Source organism: Aedes albopictus, chromosome 3, assembly GCF_035046485.1.
Source record: "Aedes albopictus strain Foshan chromosome 3, AalbF5, whole genome shotgun sequence".
NCBI classification, from domain to species: domain Eukaryota; kingdom Metazoa; phylum Arthropoda; class Insecta; order Diptera; family Culicidae; genus Aedes; species Aedes albopictus.
This window is the reverse complement of record NC_085138.1, coordinates 164,307,415-164,326,214: the sequence shown is the minus strand read 5'-3', so window position 1 is coordinate 164,326,214 and position 18,800 is coordinate 164,307,415. Positions and strand designations below refer to the sequence as shown.

Genomic DNA, 18,800 nt, shown 5'->3' with positions numbered 1-18,800 from the left:
TATGCTGGATATTGTTTTTAAATAAGAATTGTGTCCGAACGCCCAAACCAGTTCATTGCTGACTCATATTGTTTGCCTCATATTCCACCATGCTCGCTAGATCACGCTTTATCTGGTCCGCCTATCGTGCTTTCTGTGCTGTGCCAACCGGATCAGTAGTAGATTCCGCCATTCTCGCCACAAGCCTTGCTCATTCTATCTGTTTAGCCTTAATCCGCCTTAATCACACTCAGGATCAAGAGCTCGAGATCTCGATACCGATATGTATCAGATATCAGGTATCAGTAGGTCGGCTCTAGAGGTACGTTCTCCTCCGTTCGGGAAATTTGTGCCATCGCCATGAACACGAGCCTATTCATCATTTACCTGACGGAGAAGGGAAGGAAAAAGGATAGGACATGGGAAAGGACAGGTAAGGGAATAGGATCGTCGTACTCGCAAAAGCGTACCACAATGGGTTCACATAGCGTCCTGAAAAGGACAGTGTAATAACGCATAAGCGTGCCACAATGGGTTCGAACAGCGCCCTGAGAAGGGCACTGTGATAATGCATAAAGCGTAAAGAGAGCCTATAACTCTTTACCACAGCGGGTCAAGAACAACAGAACGTCCTGAAGATTCAGGTTTCTGAAGTCAGTTTCACTTAATAAGTGTTTTCCGAGTACTCGGAATGATACGAAGTTCCATAATCGGATTCACATCTACCACATACAAATGAATCAGCTTGCTGAATATTCGCCATGTGATAACTGAGTCGGCAGTGGCCAGTCAATGCTTTGACCAGCATGCTGCAATTCTGCTTTGACAGATTTGTTATATACTTTGCCACCCCTAGAGATGGCTCAGTACAATACAATTTTGTTTGACGACATGACTCCAAACTATTCCAGTATTGTTTGTGCTGAGTGGCAGCCCAGGTGTCAATCTGAAGCTTCACCCAACACTTGGATACCGGAATAGCTGGCTCAGGGTCAATGAAGTCATGTGATGCTCCAGTGCGAGCTAACTCATCAGCCAATTCATTTCCAGCGATGGAAGAATGGCCAGGTACCCATACAAGGTGAACAGCGTTTGCTGAATTCAGCTCCTCAATTTGAGTTCGACAAGCGATAACTATCTTCGACCTGGAGTTGGCCGAAGCAAGTGCTTTTATAGCAGCCTGGCTATCTGAACAGAAGTATATTACTTTGCCCATTACGTGCTGCTGAAGTGCTGAATGCACTCCACACATAAGAGCAAAGATTTCGGCCTGAAAAACGGTGCAGTGTCTACCAAGTGAGTAAGACTGATACAGCCTTAGCTCACAAGAACAAAAACACCAGCACATGCTCGACCTTCGAGAAGGGAGCCATCAGTGTAACATACGATGCCGTCTGAAATACTTCTCTCCAGATAACCAGATGTCCACTCTTCCCGGGAAGGGAATTTCGTGGTAAATGTCCTATATGGAAAATTACAAGCAATTGTAAGATCACTTGGAGCAAGGACAACTTTGTCCCAATTCACCAAAAGTGGAAACAACGAGATGTGTGTTGAACTGCGGTTCACAGGAGTTTCCTCTAGTAAACCGAGTACCCATAGGCGGTAAGTGCAAGAAAGTGCTTCTTGTTTGAGATGAATGTGTAGTGGGGCAACGTCAAAGAGAACTTCGAGCGCTGCCGTGGGAGTTGAAGAGAACGCTCCAGACATCGCCATTAAGCACATCCTTTGGAGATGGCCTAACTTTGATTGGACCGTTCTCACTTCGCCCTTTTGCCACCACACAAGGCATCCATAGGCCAATATTGGCCGAACAACAGTTGTGTAGATCCATTTGATATACTTGGGTTTTAGACCCCAAGTTGTACCAAAGGTTCGCCAGCATTGCCCGAAGGCCATACAAGCTTTCTTGATTCTGAACTCAACATGAGGTGTCCAGGAAAGCTTGGAATCAAGAATGACTCCAACGTACTTTACCTGTTCAGTCACATTGATTTCAGAATCAAAGAGACGTAAAGTTCGAACACCATTACGGTTTCGCTTTTCCGTGAAAAGAACAATAGATGTTTTACACGGATTTACCGAAAGGCCATATTGGCGACACCAACCCTCAACTACCTGAAGAGCGTTTTGCATCAGGTCGAAAAGGGTGCTGATGCACATACCAACTAACAATGTTAGGTAGTCGTCGGCAAAACCATAAGTAGGAAAACCGCTATTATTGAGTTGCCTCTGTTGTCGCACATAATAGCGTCTGTTGGTTTAGATCACTATAGAGAGGGGTTTCTTCTTATGGAACGGATAATCGAGAATTCTAACTTAACTGTAATTTATTGCACGCACTACACAGAGATTCGACGGATACTCTGACTAGACTGTATTTATGATTTGTTATTGTCGCGCTTATCTTTTATTAGAGTTCTGCGGCGGTCGTACGCTCGCAAGACATACCGCCGCATGACAGTCGCAAGGCAAAACAAAAGAAAAAGTGATCCCGCCAAAAACAAAAGCACGTGAGTTTCGCGAAGTGACAGATGTTTTTGAATGTATTTGTGACGAACGGCAAGAGTAGCTCAGTGGAATGAGTGTTCTTGCTGTCAAACCCCATATAGTGGAATTATATACTTTTAAATCTGGTGACGCTGTTATGATTAGTGTCTGTCGCGCTAATATCAGAAGCCAGAGGCAGATAATCGCCATATTCTGATTTTTCTTGAGAGGCATAATACATTGAACAATACTTAACTTGAACTTAGGCGATTTATTCTAACTATGAACGTAACTGGTTTGCTCTAACTGCGCGGACGTCTGACTGTGTGTCACTTGTATTACGAATATCAAGGACTATTATCTGGTATTATTATCTATGGTGGTTTTATAGGCTTGCTTATAACAAACATTATTAGATGAACAAACATTGCAGTATTTTGACTAAAGGAATACAGAATACAGGTCTTCACATACAAACAAATACATATACACAAATTTTCGCGCCACTTCGATTATGCCGACAAATGATATGGAGTTGCTACCAAACATCTACAGTCAGACTCTCATATTCCGATTAGTGCGCGAACAGCCTCAATAGCGTATCTGCTACGAGATTCCACAAAAGCGGTGACAAGACTCCCCCTTGGGGGCATCCACAAACACTCAATTTCCTAATCCCTGCTAGACGCAATGTCGAGAAGAGATATCGGGTTTTGAGCATTTGGTGAATCCAATTGGAAATCATTGGAGATATACCATGACTCCGTGCGGCTTCCAATATGGCATCGAAAGGCACGTTGTCAAAGGCACCCTCGATATCTAAGAAAACACCCAAACAAGATTGCTTTTGAGCGAATGCTTTCTCGATATCGTAAACAACCTTGTGTAAAAGAGTCACAGTGGACTTACCAGATTGGTAGGCATGTTGGTTCACATGAAGAGGCACGTTGGCCAGATGAACATCACGGATGTGATGATCCACAATGCGTTTTAAGCATTTCCGAAGAAAAGAGGTCAAACTGATAGGTCTGAAACTATTTGCTTCTTCATACGACGCAAGACCCACTTTCGGAATAAACTTTACAGTGATATACCGCCAGGATTTGGGAATGTACCCTGTAGCAAAACTGCAAACAAGTATTTTTTTTTCGAAACATGTTTGAAATAATCATATCCATTCTGAAGCAGAATAGGATAAATCCCATCTGCTCCAGGAGATTTGAAACGAGCAAAGCTATTAAGAGCCCACTCAATCGATTCTATAGTTACAATACTCCGAGCCGAAGCTAAAGAATCATAACTACAAGAAAAGACATCAGGTTCATCCGAAGATGTAATATCCACACATCCAGGGAAGTGTGTGCTGAATAAGCATTCCAGAACTTCCTCATCAGAGGAAGTCAGATCGCCATTTGGCAAACGAAGTTCGTTCACTCGGAAATCCTTAGATTTCGCAAGGATTTTAAAGAAGACACGGACACGTTTAATGCTTCCAGTGAGCTATTCGCTCTTTGAAGGAAGCACGACACTAGACAACGGACTAGCATGCAACGCCCAGTGGCACAGCCGAAAACTTTTCCTGACAGCTGCGGTGGGAATCGAACCCACGCCCCTCAGCACGATGCGACTAAATGCTTGGTGACACTAGCCGCACGGCCACGAAGCCATAAATTTTGCCACGGATTTTGTTTAACCGACTGACTTCACTCAAGCTGGAAACATTTGTATTTCCAGCCGGATCGTTCAGCAGACCAGAGAGCTTTCCTGTAGGCCTTGCGAGCCGACCTGAAAGCCTCCGAACCAGCCGAACGTCGTCTGTTCCAACTCTTTCTACATTGTTTCCTGAGTTTCGCCAGATCAGAGTTCCACCAAGGGGTTCCTCTTGTCAAGCCCGTGCACAAGGGGGTGGTTTTGGGTGTTAAACCCTCCCCATTACCGACGCTTCATACACTAGGCGCCCCTCCGCCTTTTGTCGAAATTTGGAAAAAAAACCCCTCCCTTGGTGCCACTTCTGTGCACGGGCCTGCCTCTTGTGATCTTCACAGACCGTAGAGGGCATGCTTCTTCAAAAGCTTCCATGATGAAGGTCGTTGTAGTATCAACAGCACCATCTAAATCACTTGGAGTGTCAATTGATGATGAGTATCCATGAAATTTGGCCGCAACCAAATCAGTAAAAAGATCCCAGTTTGTTCACCGAGGATTCCTGAAACGCAATGTTTGCGAACTAACATTTAAATGTTCAAAAAAGATATAGCGATGGTCAGATAAAGATTCTTCATCTGACACATGCCAATTGGTCAGCTCGTGACTAATTCTATTAGAGCAAAGCGTTATGTCTAACACTTCCTCTCTAGCAGATACCATAAAGGTTGGGCGGTTGCCTATGTTAAGTAATGCATGATCTGTACTACTTAAGTACTCCATCAAACTGGAGCCTCTCAAGTTAATGTCTGAGCTGCCCCAGATGATATGGTGAGCATTAGCATCACTGCCAGCAATTAGCGGAAGGCCTTTTGAAGTGCAGTATGCGATGACTTGTTTGAAAGTATCCGTAGGGGATGCCCAAGTAACCACAAGCATTATATCATAACATTAATTCAATCGTATTATAGTTTAGCTAATGCAACATAACTTTTATTTTACATCTGTCAAGTAATGAAGCGTTTAATCTACATTATGAAAGCATTGAAGCATTTCGAGATTTTGACAGTTCTGTATAGTTCTATAGAGCCGTTGTTAAATGCTTCATTACATTACCATGTTAAAAGCTTTATAGCAATCAATAATGCAAGCATTTATTACTTCATATATGCCTTCACTAAAGCTTCCATCGTTGTAAACAGAAAAATATCGCTCAGTTCGGAAAAAAAACTGTAAAACACTTTTAGAAACAGAACCATTCAAAACAAAAGAAAAACAAACCAAAATGTTCGGATAGGGGAAGATTCTTGTAGCAGCGGTTTCTGTGTGCAGACGCTCCGACGTAGTTTCCTCCGTTCTCAGCAGCTAGCGAACCTTGCGTGGGGGCGATGGTCAAAGGAGTACTTCCCTACAATCAATAGAAGGACGAAGTGGCTGGATGAAGTAAGGTCCTTGAAGGTTGGTGACGTCGTATACGTAGTAGAAGGCAAAAGAAGGTCATGGGTTCGAGGCGTCGTGGATGAAGTCATTTCCGGTAAGGACGGCAGAATACGCCAGGCGATCGTTCGCACGGCGTCCGGTAAGTTAAAGCGGCCTGTGGTAAAGTTGGCGGTAATGGAGCTGGGTGAATCTACGGGAGACCATCCCCCACGGGGCGGGGGATGTTCTGGCAGCACGGACGGCGTTCGCGAATGCCGAGCTCAGAATCCGACTCATCGTGCAGATGTCTACGACCGCAACAATGAGTGAAGAGCAAAAAGGCTGATGTCGAGAAACGTGTGGTGCCTATTGTTGAAGCTGGAAATTTGATATGTTAGATGATTTATTGTGTAGTGCGGGTAATGCACACGAATTTGCATTTTTCTGATTCCGCTGTGGGTTTGAACTGATACTTTGAATTTAATACTGTGAAATTGATAATACTCGAGTGAAAATAGGTATGATTATATGCTAGTTGATAATGGTTAGCTGAACCGATACATGTCCTTTTCTTACATGCAGAGTCGTAACAGTGGCTGATGTTCATTTGGCATTATTGTAATTAATCGCGCATATAGGTACTCTTAGTACCACAAGGTATGTTTAAGTTATGAGTTATAGATAGACCGTGGCTTAAATTGATTGATTTGTACCACCGATAGGCGACGGCGGAAAACACTTCCTTAAAGCATCGTTTCCTAGGGAAAGGCGAACGGCATAGGCAAGACTAAATGTACCAGATATCACATGACTCTCTCTAAGTGCTTACTAATAAAAACTATTATTTTTAGCTTTGAGCTGCACACAGAAACCGCTGCTACAAGAATCTTCCCCTATCCGAACATTCTCAAAGATTTATAGCTAGGATGCCACCCCAGGACGATGCTAGGGAATGCGGTGCGTGCGACGAACCGAATTCCGCCGACGTCGGCATGGTGGCCTGCGATGGGTGCAGTGTATGGTACCACTACACTTGTGCCAAGGTGTCCCCGGGAGTCCAACAGCGGTCGTGGAGATGCAGTAAGTGCCTGCCCGAACCGCCTTCGGAAGTCACCGGAGCCAAGAAGAAAGGAGGTAAGAAACAAACGGCTAACTTGACTGTCCTCGGTGCTACATCGAGTGAGATACCGAAGTCGAGCACCGCCAACCAGAAGAAGACTTCGGAGAAATCGAAAAACTCCGACAAATCGAAGACCTTGTTCGTTCCTGATCTTGCGGCGAGTGGTAACGCCACTCCGAAGAAGCATCCAGAGGTTCCTGCCTTCGATAAGTCGAGCCACGGGGAGATGAGATCTTCCAAATCCAGCACTTCTACCGCCAGAGCTCGAGCGCAATTGGCATTGCAGCGATTGGAAGACGAGCGTTTGCTGGAGGAGCAGAAGTTGAGGGAAGAGCGGGCACGATTAGAGGAAGAACGGATCCGTCTGGAGAGGGAGAGGCAGCTGAAGGAACAGGAGCACGCCATTAAGGCCAAGGAGCTCGCGATGCAGGAGAAGTACCTGCGCGACAAATTCGAGCTGGAGGAACAGATTGCTGATGACGAGAGCAGCAAATCAAGCGTCTTCAGTCGCAAGGACAGGACCAAGGCTTGGTTGAAAAGCCAGCACGGTATGAGTCACCGGGACGACAAAAGCGCGACACAGTTCTCGGAGTGGCCTAATGCAGCGAACGATTTGGCGGAACCGGATCGTTTCCGGCCGCTAGCAGATGAGATAGCCGATCGACAGCAGTTAGAGCCACGATTCATCCCGGAAGCGATTCCGGATCATCAGACCCGTGCCAACAGTGCGCGGGTTAGGAATATCCCTTCGGAACCCGTCGGAAACCACTTCGAGAGTGCGGCTAGATCGAATGCCAGCCTAGCGCCGTCTTTGCGAGGGATTGAGCGCGCGGCGATAGGATCGAACCCAGGTTCCCACGGGGCGGGGCCGAACAGCGACCAAGTAGCCGCGAGACAAATCTGGCCGAAGAAGTTACCCACTTTTTCGGGCGACCCGGAAGAGTGGCCTATATTTGTCCACAGCTTCGAGACAGCCAACATTGCGTGCGGTTTCACGGACGTGGAAAATATAATTCGCTTGCGAGAGTGCTTGTGCGGGCCAGCGCGAGAAGCCGTCGTTACGAAACTGATGTTTCCCCAAAGCGTTAACGCGATTATGGAAACGCTGCGACGGTTGTACGGGAGACCAGAGCTGCTGGTGAAGAATCTGCTGAGCAAGGTGCGTCGGGCCGAGGCACCGAAACCGGAACGATTGGAGTCGCTGATCAACTTTGGCCTAACGGTGCAACAGCTATGCGATCACCTGGAGGCCGCGAATCTCAGTGGCCATCTGTCCAACCCTACGCTGCTCGGCGAACTAGTGGAGAAGCTGCCAGCGTCGAACAAGCTCGAGTGGGCAAGATTCAAGCGAGGGTATGCGGAACCGACCCTAAAACATTTCGGAGTGTTCATGGAAGAACTGGTGTACGACGCCAGCGAAGTTACGTCACCGATCCAACAGAAGGCAGCGGTTGGGAGAGCCGAAAGGGACAAGCCGAAAGAGAAGGGGCATGTGTACGCCCACGAAGAGGTAGCCGAGGTGCAGAGACGCGATGAAGAAAGGCAACCCTGTCCGATATGCGGTAAAACAGACCATCGTGTGCGGAACTGCGAACGTTTCCAGCAGCTGGGATTGGAAGCTCGTCTGAAAGCCGTTCATCATTGGAAGTTGTGCGAGGTTTGCCTGTTTGACCACGGCCAATGGAGATGTCGTTCGAGAATCCGATGCAACGTCGGGAACTGCCGAGACCGCCACCACCCACTTCTACATCGTTCTGATCGCGGTTCGATACAGGAACAGCGTCCGCGACAACTTCGAGCGTCGGAATGCAACGCTCATGAGCGGTCGCAAAGATCCGTCCTGTTCAGGATCATACCGGTTATGTTGTTCAACGGGAACCGCAGATGCGAAACTTTTGCCTTTTTGGACGAAGGGTCCTCCTTGACGCTTATTGAAGCAAGCTTAGCACGGCAGCTTGGAGCAGTTGGTGTTCCTGAACCCCTAGAGCTGAGATGGACTTCGAGCGTGAAGAGGAATGAGGAGAGCTCGCAGCGCGTGGACTTCGAAATTTCCGGAAAAGGACTACCCCGTCGTTACGTGCTGAAGAATGCGCACACCGTCGAAGAGTTGAACCTTCCGAGTCAGAGTTTGGCCTTCAACGAAGTATCCGAGCGATTCCCACATCTCCGAAATCTTCCTGTTTCTGCGTACTCCGAGGCCGTGCCTAGAATTCTCCTAGGTTTGGAAAATTTGAGTCTCTTCGCGCCCCTGGATAGTTGCGTCGGCCGACCAGGCGAACCGATCGCGGTGAAATCTTTGCTAGGGTGGTCCGTCTATGGCCCAGATTCAAGCGCACTATCAAAACCAGCATTTGTAAATCTCCACGAGTGCAATTGCGATGCCGATAGAGAATTGAACGATCTAGTTCGGCAGCAGTTCATCCTGGAGGATTCGTTGGTTGAGATTACTTCTCCGCTTGAGTCCGCTGATGAGAAACGAGCCCGCGAAATATTGGAAAATACCACAAAGTTCGTTGATGGAAAATACGAAACCGCTCTTCATTGGAAAGCCGACGAAATCGACCTACCCGATAGCCTTCCCATGGCGATGAAACGCTTGCGGAGCTTCGAGGCCCAACTGGCGAAGGACCCAAGTCTCCGCGAAAATGTGAACAAGCAAATCGTGGACTACGTGCAGAAAGGCTACGTCCACAAGGCTACAGAAGAGGAGTTGAGGGAGATCAACCGAAGGCAAGTGTGGTATCTGCCTCTTGGTCTGGTTATACATCCGAAGAAGCAGAAAAAACGACTCGTGTGGGACGGGAAAGCGCAAGTGAATGGAGTGTCCCTCAACTCACAACTATTGAAAGGTCCCGACCTGCTAGTGTCGCTCCCTTCAGTGATCTGCAAATTCCGTGAGAAACGCGTTGCATTCGGAGGCGATATCCGCGAAATGTTTCTGCAGCTTCGAATGAGGACGCCGGACAGATACTTTCAGTGTTTCCTTTTCCGATTTGATTCGCAACATCCTCCTGAAGTCTACATCGCAGACGTAGCGATGTTTGGCGCCACATGCTCACCATGCGTCGCGCAGCACGTTCTACGAGTCAACGCTGACAAGTGGGCGGACGAGTTCCCGTTAGCTGCAGCGGCAATCAAGGACAAGACGTACATGGATGACTACTACGATAGTGCTGACACCCCAGAAGAAGCAGCGGAGTTGGCTGTTCAAGTGAGAACCATCCACGCCCGTGGCGGGTTCGAAATGAGGAACTGGGTGAGCAACAGTGAGGAAGTGTTGGATAAGCTCGGTGAACGCAACGATCCAGAGCCACGCCTGCTACAGTCAACGCCCGAGGCGAAATGGGAACGAATTCTTGGAATGCTGTGGCACCCAGAATCGGACTCTCTAACGTTTTCAACCGAGCTTAGCGAACAACTTCTTCAGTACGTGTCCGGAGGAAAGCGGCCGACAAAGCGAATCGCTCTGAGGATCATAATGAGTCTGTTTGATCCTCTTGGTCTCCTGGCACCGTACCTCATACATGGACGCACCCTCATTCAGGATCTATGGAGAAGTGGAGTGCAGTGGGACGAAGAGATGAGAGACGAAGAATTCGAGAAGCGGCCGTGCTCGGAGCTAGAATGTTGACCGCTGTTTTGACGAACCATACCCTTCAACCTCGTGAGGTGTACCTTTGGACGGATTCTTCCACGGTTCTCGCGTGGATTCGTTCCGACCACAGGCGCTACAAACAATTCGTCGCCCATCGTATCGCAGAACTTCTGTCTCTGACCCAAGCCGAGTGCTGGCGATGGGTACCGTCTAAGCAGAATGTAGCCGATTGCTTGACAAAGTGGGTACGCGACTTGGAGCCTGATTCTAACGGAAGGTGGTTCCAGGGTCCATCATTTTTGTATCTCTCCGAAGACAGTTGGCCACAGCAGCGAGAGAAGCCTAACACTACTGAAGAGCTACGATCGGCCTACCTGCTCACTCACATCATGCTTCCGGTGGGAATGATAGACGTTGGTAGATTTTCGAAGTGGAGTGTACTGCTACGGACCGTGGCATGCGTTTACCGCTTCATCAGTAACTGCCGATTGCGCATATCTGGGCGCCCAATAGAAACTATCCAAGCTACGAAAAATCAAGCGAAGCTGTTGAGATCCGAAGTGGCCGCCCGCAAAGTGCCACTGTCGCAGGAGGAGTTTCTACGAGCGGAGCAATTTCTCTGGAGAATGACGCAGGGTGAATACTACCCAAGTAACCACAAGCATTATATCATAACATTAATTCAATCGTATTATAGTTTAGCTAATGCAACATAACATTTATTTTACATCTGTCAAGTAATGAAGCGTTTAATCTACATTATGGAAGCATTGAAGCATTACGAGATTTTGACAGTTCTATAGAGCCGTTGTAAAATGCTTCATTGCATTACCATGTTAAAAGCTTTATAGCAATCAATAATGCAAGCATTTAATACTTTATATATGCCTTTACTAAAGTTTCCATCGTTGTAAACAGAAAAATATCGCTCAGTTCAAAAAAAAAACTGTAAAACACTTTTAGAAACAGAACCATTCAAAACAAAAGAAAAACAAACCAAAATTTTCATGGATTGCTGCGGAGCACTTAGATTATCATGCTCAGATGTTGCTGTTTGAAAATTTATATTATGTATGGTTTTTTGGGTTTCTGGTTGGGACATGAAAACAATCAGATGCTGAGGGAACAAAAATTATGTGGGGTATCGGTTTCCTTATTTAACATAACGCGTTGATTTCATAAAAGGAAGAATTAAAGCGCTAATTGTATGGTTTCTTATTTATTGTATATAGATTAGGTAGAAGTGAGCACGTATGAAAACAAAAAAAAAACAGAATCAACACAGACGAATTTATATTCGAGAGTAACACAACTGATGGCATTCAGACCACAGCACATTTTTTAGAGTTGCTGAAAACACAACTCAATAAGGCACGAGCTAAGTATACGTTACTTTATGTTACGCATTTTTCCAGGTGCAGAATACATGGTATCTTAGCACACAGCGTTAGCGCGTCCGAGTTTCATCGTGGTCCAGTTTCAGCAGTCCAGGTTCAATTCTTGAAATACAATAACAAAAAACATCAAAGTGAGAGTATCGGAAGATAAAAATAGATAGAAAAATGAAAAATATACTTTTTTTTCTTTTTTGACATGATGCATTAAGTATGCATTCCATACGATTTAATTGCATTAGCTATAAGGTACAAGCATTTTATATGCTTTAGCAATCACCACAGTAAAGCTTGCTTAAAATCAACAATAATAGCGCCACTTTCGACTTTAAACCTACTTTTATGGTGCCAATATGACAAAACAACTTTATATCGCATGTCATATAATACACTATAAAGCGAAATTATTGCTCTATATAAAGCGTCATGGTTACTTGGGTATCCGGACGAAGTTCGAACTCTGCTGAAGAACCGTGATCAACCGATAGGGAAATGCATAGCTCTAGAGAAAAGCAGTTCACTCTACAAATTTTCACCCTTCGCTAACGAATACGGTATCATTCGGATGGAAGGGAGAACTGCCGATGCCGCTTATGCTGGTTTCGACGTAAGATTTCCTATCATTCTCCCAAAAGAGAGTGAGATTACTCAACGCCTCTTGGACCACTACCATCGTCGTTACGGACATGCGAACAAAGAAACCGTCGTAAATGAAGTCCGTCAACGGTTTCAAATTTCGCATCTACGATCAGCCGTAGAAAACATTGCTCGCAGTTGCCAGTTCTGTAAAGTGAGCAAGTGCAAGCCTCTTCCTCGTATGGCTCCTCTTCCCGAACAACGATTGACGCCGAACGTTCGACCCTTCAGCTACGTCGGTATTGACTACATGGGTCCGCTGGAGGTAACTGTAGGTCGGCGCAAAGAGAAAAGGTACGTGGCCGTTTTCACGTGTCTAGTGGTACGAGCGGTTCACCTGGAAGTCTCCTATGACCTTTCAAGCGAATCTTGCATCATGGCAATCCGGAGATTCACACGCAGACGAGGATCACCGGTTCAAATCTTCTCCGACAATGGCACTAACTTTGTCGGGGTCAATCGCGTACTGCAGCAGCAGATAAAGCAGATCGATTTGGAGTGCGCCGGTACTTTTACCGATGCACGAACGAAATGGTCGTTCAATCCACCCTCCGCCCCTCACATGGGTGGAGTGTGGGAACGCATGGTGCGGAGCGTCAAAGAAGCCATGGCTACGTTGAATGATGGTCGGAAACTAACCGACGAAATCTTGTGGACAACGCTAGTTGAAGTAGAGGGATTGATCAACTCACGGCCCCTCACGTACATGCCACAAGATTTGAGTAATCCCGAAGCCCTAACACCCAACCATTTTGTCTTCGGATGTTCTTCAGGCGCTCATGAACCAATGGAACCAGCCGTTAATCTGGAGCAGACGCTCCGACGTAGTTTCCTCCGTTCTCAGCAGCTAGCGAACCTTGCGTGGGGGCGATGGTCAAAGGAGTACTTCCCTACAATCAATAGAAGGACGAAGTGGCTGGATGAAGTAAGGTCCTTGAAGGTTGGTGACGTCGTATACGTAGTAGAAGGCAAAAGAAGGTCATGGGTTCGAGGCGTCGTGGATGAAGTCATTTCCGGTAAGGACGGCAGAATACGCCAGGCGATCGTTCGCACGGCGTCCGGTAAGTTAAAGCGGCCTGTGGTAAAGTTGGCGGTAATGGAGCTGGGTGAATCTACGGGAGACCATCCCCCACGGGGCGGGGGATGTTCTGGCAGCACGGACGGCGTTCGCGAATGCCGAGCTCAGAATCCGACTCATCGTGCAGATGTCTACGACCGCAACAATGAGTGAAGAGCAAAAAGGCTGATGTCGAGAAACGTGTGGTGCCTATTGTTGAAGCTGGAAATTTGATATGTTAGATGATTTATTGTGTAGTGCGGGTAATGCACACGAATTTGCATTTTTCTGATTCCGCTGTGGGTTTGAACTGATACTTTGAATTTAATACTGTGAAATTGATAATACTCGAGTGAAAATAGGTATGATTATATGCTAGTTGATAATGGTTAGCTGAACCGATACATGTCCTTTTCTTACATGCAGAGTCGTAACAGTGGCTGATGTTCATTTGGCATTATTGTAATTAATCGCGCATATAGGTACTCTTAGTACCACAAGGTATGTTTAAGTTATGAGTTATAGATAGACCGTGGCTTAAATTGATTGATTTGTACCACCGATAGGCGACGGCGGAAAACACTTCCTTAAAGCATCGTTTCCTAGGGAAAGGCGAACGGCATAGGCAAGACTAAATGTACCAGATATCACATGACTCTCTCTAAGTGCTTACTAATAAAAACTATTATTTTTAGCTTTGAGCTGCACACAGAAACCGCTGCTACAAGAATCTTCCCCTATCCGAACACAAAATTTTCATGGATTGCTGCGCAGCACTTAGATTATGATGCTCAGATGTTGCTGTTTGAAAATTTATATTATGTATGGTTTTATGGGTTTCTGGTTGGAACATGAAAACAATCAGATGCTGAGGGAACAAAAATTATGTGAGGTAGAGGTTTCCTTATTTAACATAACGCCCCGATTTCATAAAAGTAAGGATTAAAGCGCTGTCTGTATTGTTTTTTATTTATTGTATTTTAGATAGAAGTGAGCACGTATGAAAACAAAAAAAAACAGAATCAACACAGACGAATTTATATTCGAGAGTAACATAACTGATGGCATTCAGTCCCCAGCACATTTTTAGAGTTGCTGAAAACACAACTCAATAATGCACGAGCTAAGTATACTTTACTTTATGTTGCACATTTTTCCAGGTGCTAAATACATGGTATCGTAGCACACAGCGTTAACGCGCGTCCGAGTTTCATCAAGGTTCAGTTTCAGCAGTCTAGGTTCAATTCCCGAAATACAATAAAAAACATCAAAGTGAGAGTATCGGAAGATAAAAATAGATAGAAAAATGAAAAACATACTTTTTTTCTTTTTTGACATGATGCATTAAGTATGCATTCCATACGATTTGATTGCATTAGCTATAAAGTACAAGCATTTTATATGCTTTAGCAATCACCACAGTAAAGCTTGCTGTAAATCAACAATAGTAGCGCCACTTTCGACTTTAAACCTACTTCAATGGTGCCTATACTGCCGTGAATCGCATATTTGTCCCATTTGCATAGGAAATCCAGCAAAGATGGGACTGATATGCGATTCACGGCAGTATATGACAAAACAACTTTATATCGCATGTCATATAATACACTATAAAGCGAAATTAATGCTCTATATCCAGCGTCATGGTTACTTGGGATGCTGTATACCCGTGCGTTTACCGCCTCGGCTATATGGGCCCTTGCTCAGGTCTGCTATGCAGAAATGTCTGGACGAGGGAGTTTTCCCAGAGCTTTGGAAGCGGCAGAGCCTTTTTATGTTGTAAAAGACGGGAACACTACCCGCAGGCCCGTCGGCATATAGACCAATATGTTTGATCGACACGGCAGAGAAAGTGCTCTTCTTCTTCTTACTTCTGTTTGCTCTTTGTACTAACAAAGAGCGAAAAATGGCGCAGCGAACTAGCGCTATAATGCCAGTTAATTTTTGGTTTATACTCAATTAGAGTTTACTTTCTGGTGAGCACGCCGCGAACACGACCGAGCGTGTCGATCGCTGCAGTCGTACTGAGAGAAAGTGCTCGAAAAGGTCATCTTCAATAGAATGTTGAGCCACATCGAGGGTGTAAATCTGGAGCAACATTTGAAAAGAGCCCAAGAGGTCTTGTGTCTTTTTTCTAAAACGCTCCGTAGGGCATAACAGCAGCCCGCCCACGCAAATGAACACCGTTATCCGAAAGATCGATGTTTGCTCTATCTGATAACGGCCTTAGTTTTTGTGAATAAGCTGAGGCGGGCTCAGGAGCGACGTGTGAAGTCATTGTTTACCAATGCTTGTATGCCCTTTTCAAATGTTGCTCCAGAAATGGTCTCTCGAGCAACCAGTTCGGCTTCCGGAAGGGGAGGTGGACCGTAGATGCTATCCTGTCAGTTACGCGCACAGCAAGGCACTATGAACTGACCCAAAGCGTGGTAGAATATAAACTGGTACTCAATGACAGCCCTGAGAGTTTTAATAAATTTGGAGGATTTAAAAGATGTGATATTCAATAAATTTATAAATATGAATATTTTAGTTTTTAAACAGCTTTAATGGCTAATAATAATCTCCGTTCAACTCTAGAATCAAAGACCACTTCATCAGAAAGACTTGGAACTCTATTGCATGGTAATCTCGTATAGTTCCACATTCATGCGTGGGGTGCGCTGCTAACAGAGACTCTCGATTTCCAGCAGTACTGACAGTCTTCTTGATAAAGTGATAAACTAGAATCCCTTAACGTATTTCCTTCTGCCGGGTTTGGCAGCAGATTTGTTCACCGCACTCGTCGTTACATCGGACACAACCGCCCTAACAAACACGACATCCTGCTCGCAAGCATCCACCTCCGGTTTCATGTATTCTCCAACTTCCACCACGCTGTGAAGAAGCTCCTCCTGGTCGTGATCGCTTTCAATCGGAACGACCTCATCGGCTACCACCGGTGAGCCATCTCGGCTGGCTCCGACCCCTTCCTCATCTCCAACAACAATGGGAACCTGTTCGGCGGTCGTGTCCAACCAGTGGGAAATACGATCCGCCACGTCCATCGGCTGATCGGTGGAAATACGTCGAGGGGGGCGCCCGCTCACATCCGGCCGGAAGCCCCAGATCTGGAGTATCTCCGGCGCTAGGAGATCCTTGTATTGGTGCAGGTCCTCGACGGATTGCTGCCAGCCGGGTCTTTTGCGGAAGGTTGTGTCCTCCAGGAGTTCCGGTTCAGGTTGATAGAGGTTTGAGCAGGAGAGAATCTTTTTGAACCCTCGGAGGTTTTTGAAGTCGGTGGCTTTGGGCACGAATGGAATTTCTCGGTTCAGTTTGAGCATCCAGGAGTGGTAAAGCAGTGGAATTCTATCGGAAAGGCTATCGTCGGTAGCGGTGGTAATTCGCTGATGGAATACGTCCCCAGGGGAGGTCTGTAGGAACAGATGAAAGCAATCGTTTTCATCGACTAGAATGGCCAGGCCCGAGTGGAAAAGTTGGAGGCGACGTTTTAGCTTGGCTGCGGGGTAGATGCATTTCCCTTTGTGACGCGCTAGGTCAAAGCCCTCCTGGACAGTCCAGGGCTTCCGCGGAAGGTTATTGGTGGCAAAGCGTTTTGGAGGAACTTTCGAAAAGTTGCAAATGGTCGTGTCACCTGCCAGTTGGGAGGACAACCATACGAAGTAGTTCTGATTCGAGTCTGAGTCGAACCGGATCATCGTCGGGAAGTACTTCAAATTGTGGGTGAATGTCAGAATCTGTTGGAACTCCCGATGCTGGGCGTCCCCCCGATCAACTAGCTGAAGAACGAGCAGTTTATGACTGGTTCCGATAAACAGAAGCTTCTCTTCCGGACAAACTTCTAGACAGGATGCCTTTTCGCACGCCCATAGCCACGTGGAAAGAAGAGCTACGTTAACTAACTTCAGTAGAAATTTGGTTTTGAATAGTCTGATGGAAGACCTGTCCAAGCAAACAAAGTGATTCTTCCCGAAGGACCGGATACAGGTCCAGCAGTCATCTTTCTTTACCTTTTTGGACAAATTGAGCTCCTGAACAACCTCACCAATCTCAAAATTCCAAATCCTTAGTCTTTTCCCCAAATCAGAAGTGCATATCAGCGAATCGCTGCTTCCCCTAAGAAAACAGCAACTAATAAACGGAACTTCTGACGAAAGGGTTTTGGAACTGGAAAAAATGCTCTCACCTTCTCCGCAAAGCAGCTCAATTTTTTGTTTCCTTCTCAGAGCTATTCGCAGGTTTCGACTAGTGGAGTCATCATCGTCGTCTTCCTTCTCTACCATCGAGGTGCAAATCTCATAAATTGGCCCGTCCTTTTCGCTAAGCTCGAATAGTTTTAGTTGGTTTCTGTCAATGGTAGCCCGGCTTTCAGTTAGATTTAATCGAGCCATCTCTATTGCGTTCATATTCTCTCCCACGGTGGTAATAATCCATTTCGGGTGTCCTGGAGAATCCTGAAACATAAATATAGAGCTGGTATTATACAGATTCACCATTCATATGTATATGTATAATTTTAGAATACCCCCAATCTTACCTCTTTGCCGCCCACAACCGCCAGACTTCCACCGGTGAAATAGTAATCATATCCGTACGTTTCCTGAAACCACTTATCCGGATCGCGCTCCATCTCCTCAGCTACTTTATACAGCATGTTCGGGAACAGCTTCCCGACGAATCCTTTGCAAGCTTTCTTATAGATGGATTTCTTTTTCGCGTAGAGCAACTTCATGTGGGCCAAGGTGGTCAGATGTTTCTTTTTAGCCTTTACCAACCGCAGCATTGGTTCAACGGCTGTTCCAGGATTGGAAAATTGCGTCACCAGCGGAACGGGATACGTAAAGTTCCACGAGGGTGCCTCGTAGTGCCGATAGATTGTGTCCTGCGTAAGAATGCCCGGTTGAAACGGCAGCTGAAGGATGTTGCTGTGTGCGTAACTTCCCATTGCTACTGCCACTGGATGACCGGCATCGTTTTGGACGTCCCGCAGAAGTCGGCTAACAAACTGGACGGACCCTTCCTGGCGGGCGTCTTTTCTGGGGCGTTTTATTGGGATCTAGGGGAAAAAGTCGTGATCAATATTCCCATGCTCTAAATGTTTGAGTGTTACAAACCTCGGTTTGAGCTGACGACGACGGTGCCTTCCGTTTGGTGCCTTTCTGCGTCTGGTTGGTCTGGTTTCTGGTTTTCATTATGAATTCAATATGTTCGAATGTTGTCACTTACTAGTAGTATAAGATTTTATCGTAGAATTATCGGAATTATCACAAAACTAAGACTAGATAACATCCAAAGTCTAACCGAATCGATTCCGATTCACCGGAACCACCGAAACATCACGCACGAAAATGGAAGAATGGTGGAACAAAATAAACAGCGATAAAGTTTAGGAACCACAACAGAAAGGAAAAAAGCGTGGCTTCCATGAACCAGAGACTGGGTACGTCCTCTGCTGCAGCATGCAGC

At 46.1% G+C, this 18,800-nt stretch overlaps 3 protein-coding genes across 3 annotated transcripts; 2 read left to right on the top strand and 1 right to left on the bottom strand.

The window, feature by feature from the left end:
- The first annotated feature begins 5,774 nt into the window (after positions 1–5,774).
- LOC134290431 (uncharacterized) lies at positions 5,775–10,283 on the top strand. The gene is made up of 2 exons (XM_062857575.1): positions 5,775–5,925; positions 6,255–10,283. The coding sequence occupies exon 2, from the start codon at positions 6,459–6,461 to the stop codon at positions 10,281–10,283; it is 3,825 nt and encodes a 1,274-aa protein (XP_062713559.1). The 5' UTR covers positions 5,775–5,925; positions 6,255–6,458.
- A 1,954-nt stretch (positions 10,284–12,237) lies between these two features.
- LOC134284064 (uncharacterized) lies at positions 12,238–14,076 on the top strand. Its single transcript, XM_062842297.1, has 2 exons — positions 12,238–13,571; positions 13,901–14,076. Exon 1 carries the CDS (start codon positions 12,459–12,461, stop codon positions 13,506–13,508), a length of 1,050 nt encoding a protein of 349 aa, XP_062698281.1. The 5' UTR covers positions 12,238–12,458; the 3' UTR covers positions 13,509–13,571; positions 13,901–14,076.
- A 1,813-nt stretch (positions 14,077–15,889) lies between these two features.
- LOC109402851 (uncharacterized) lies at positions 15,890–18,692 on the bottom strand. Its single transcript, XM_029861057.2, has 3 exons — positions 18,449–18,692; positions 17,872–18,390; positions 15,890–17,788 (listed from the first exon to the last, which is right to left on the bottom strand). Exons 1-3 carry the CDS (start codon positions 18,524–18,526, stop codon positions 16,058–16,060), a joined length of 2,328 nt encoding a protein of 775 aa, XP_029716917.2. The 5' UTR covers positions 18,527–18,692; the 3' UTR covers positions 15,890–16,057.
- Positions 18,693–18,800: the final 108 nt, after the last annotated feature.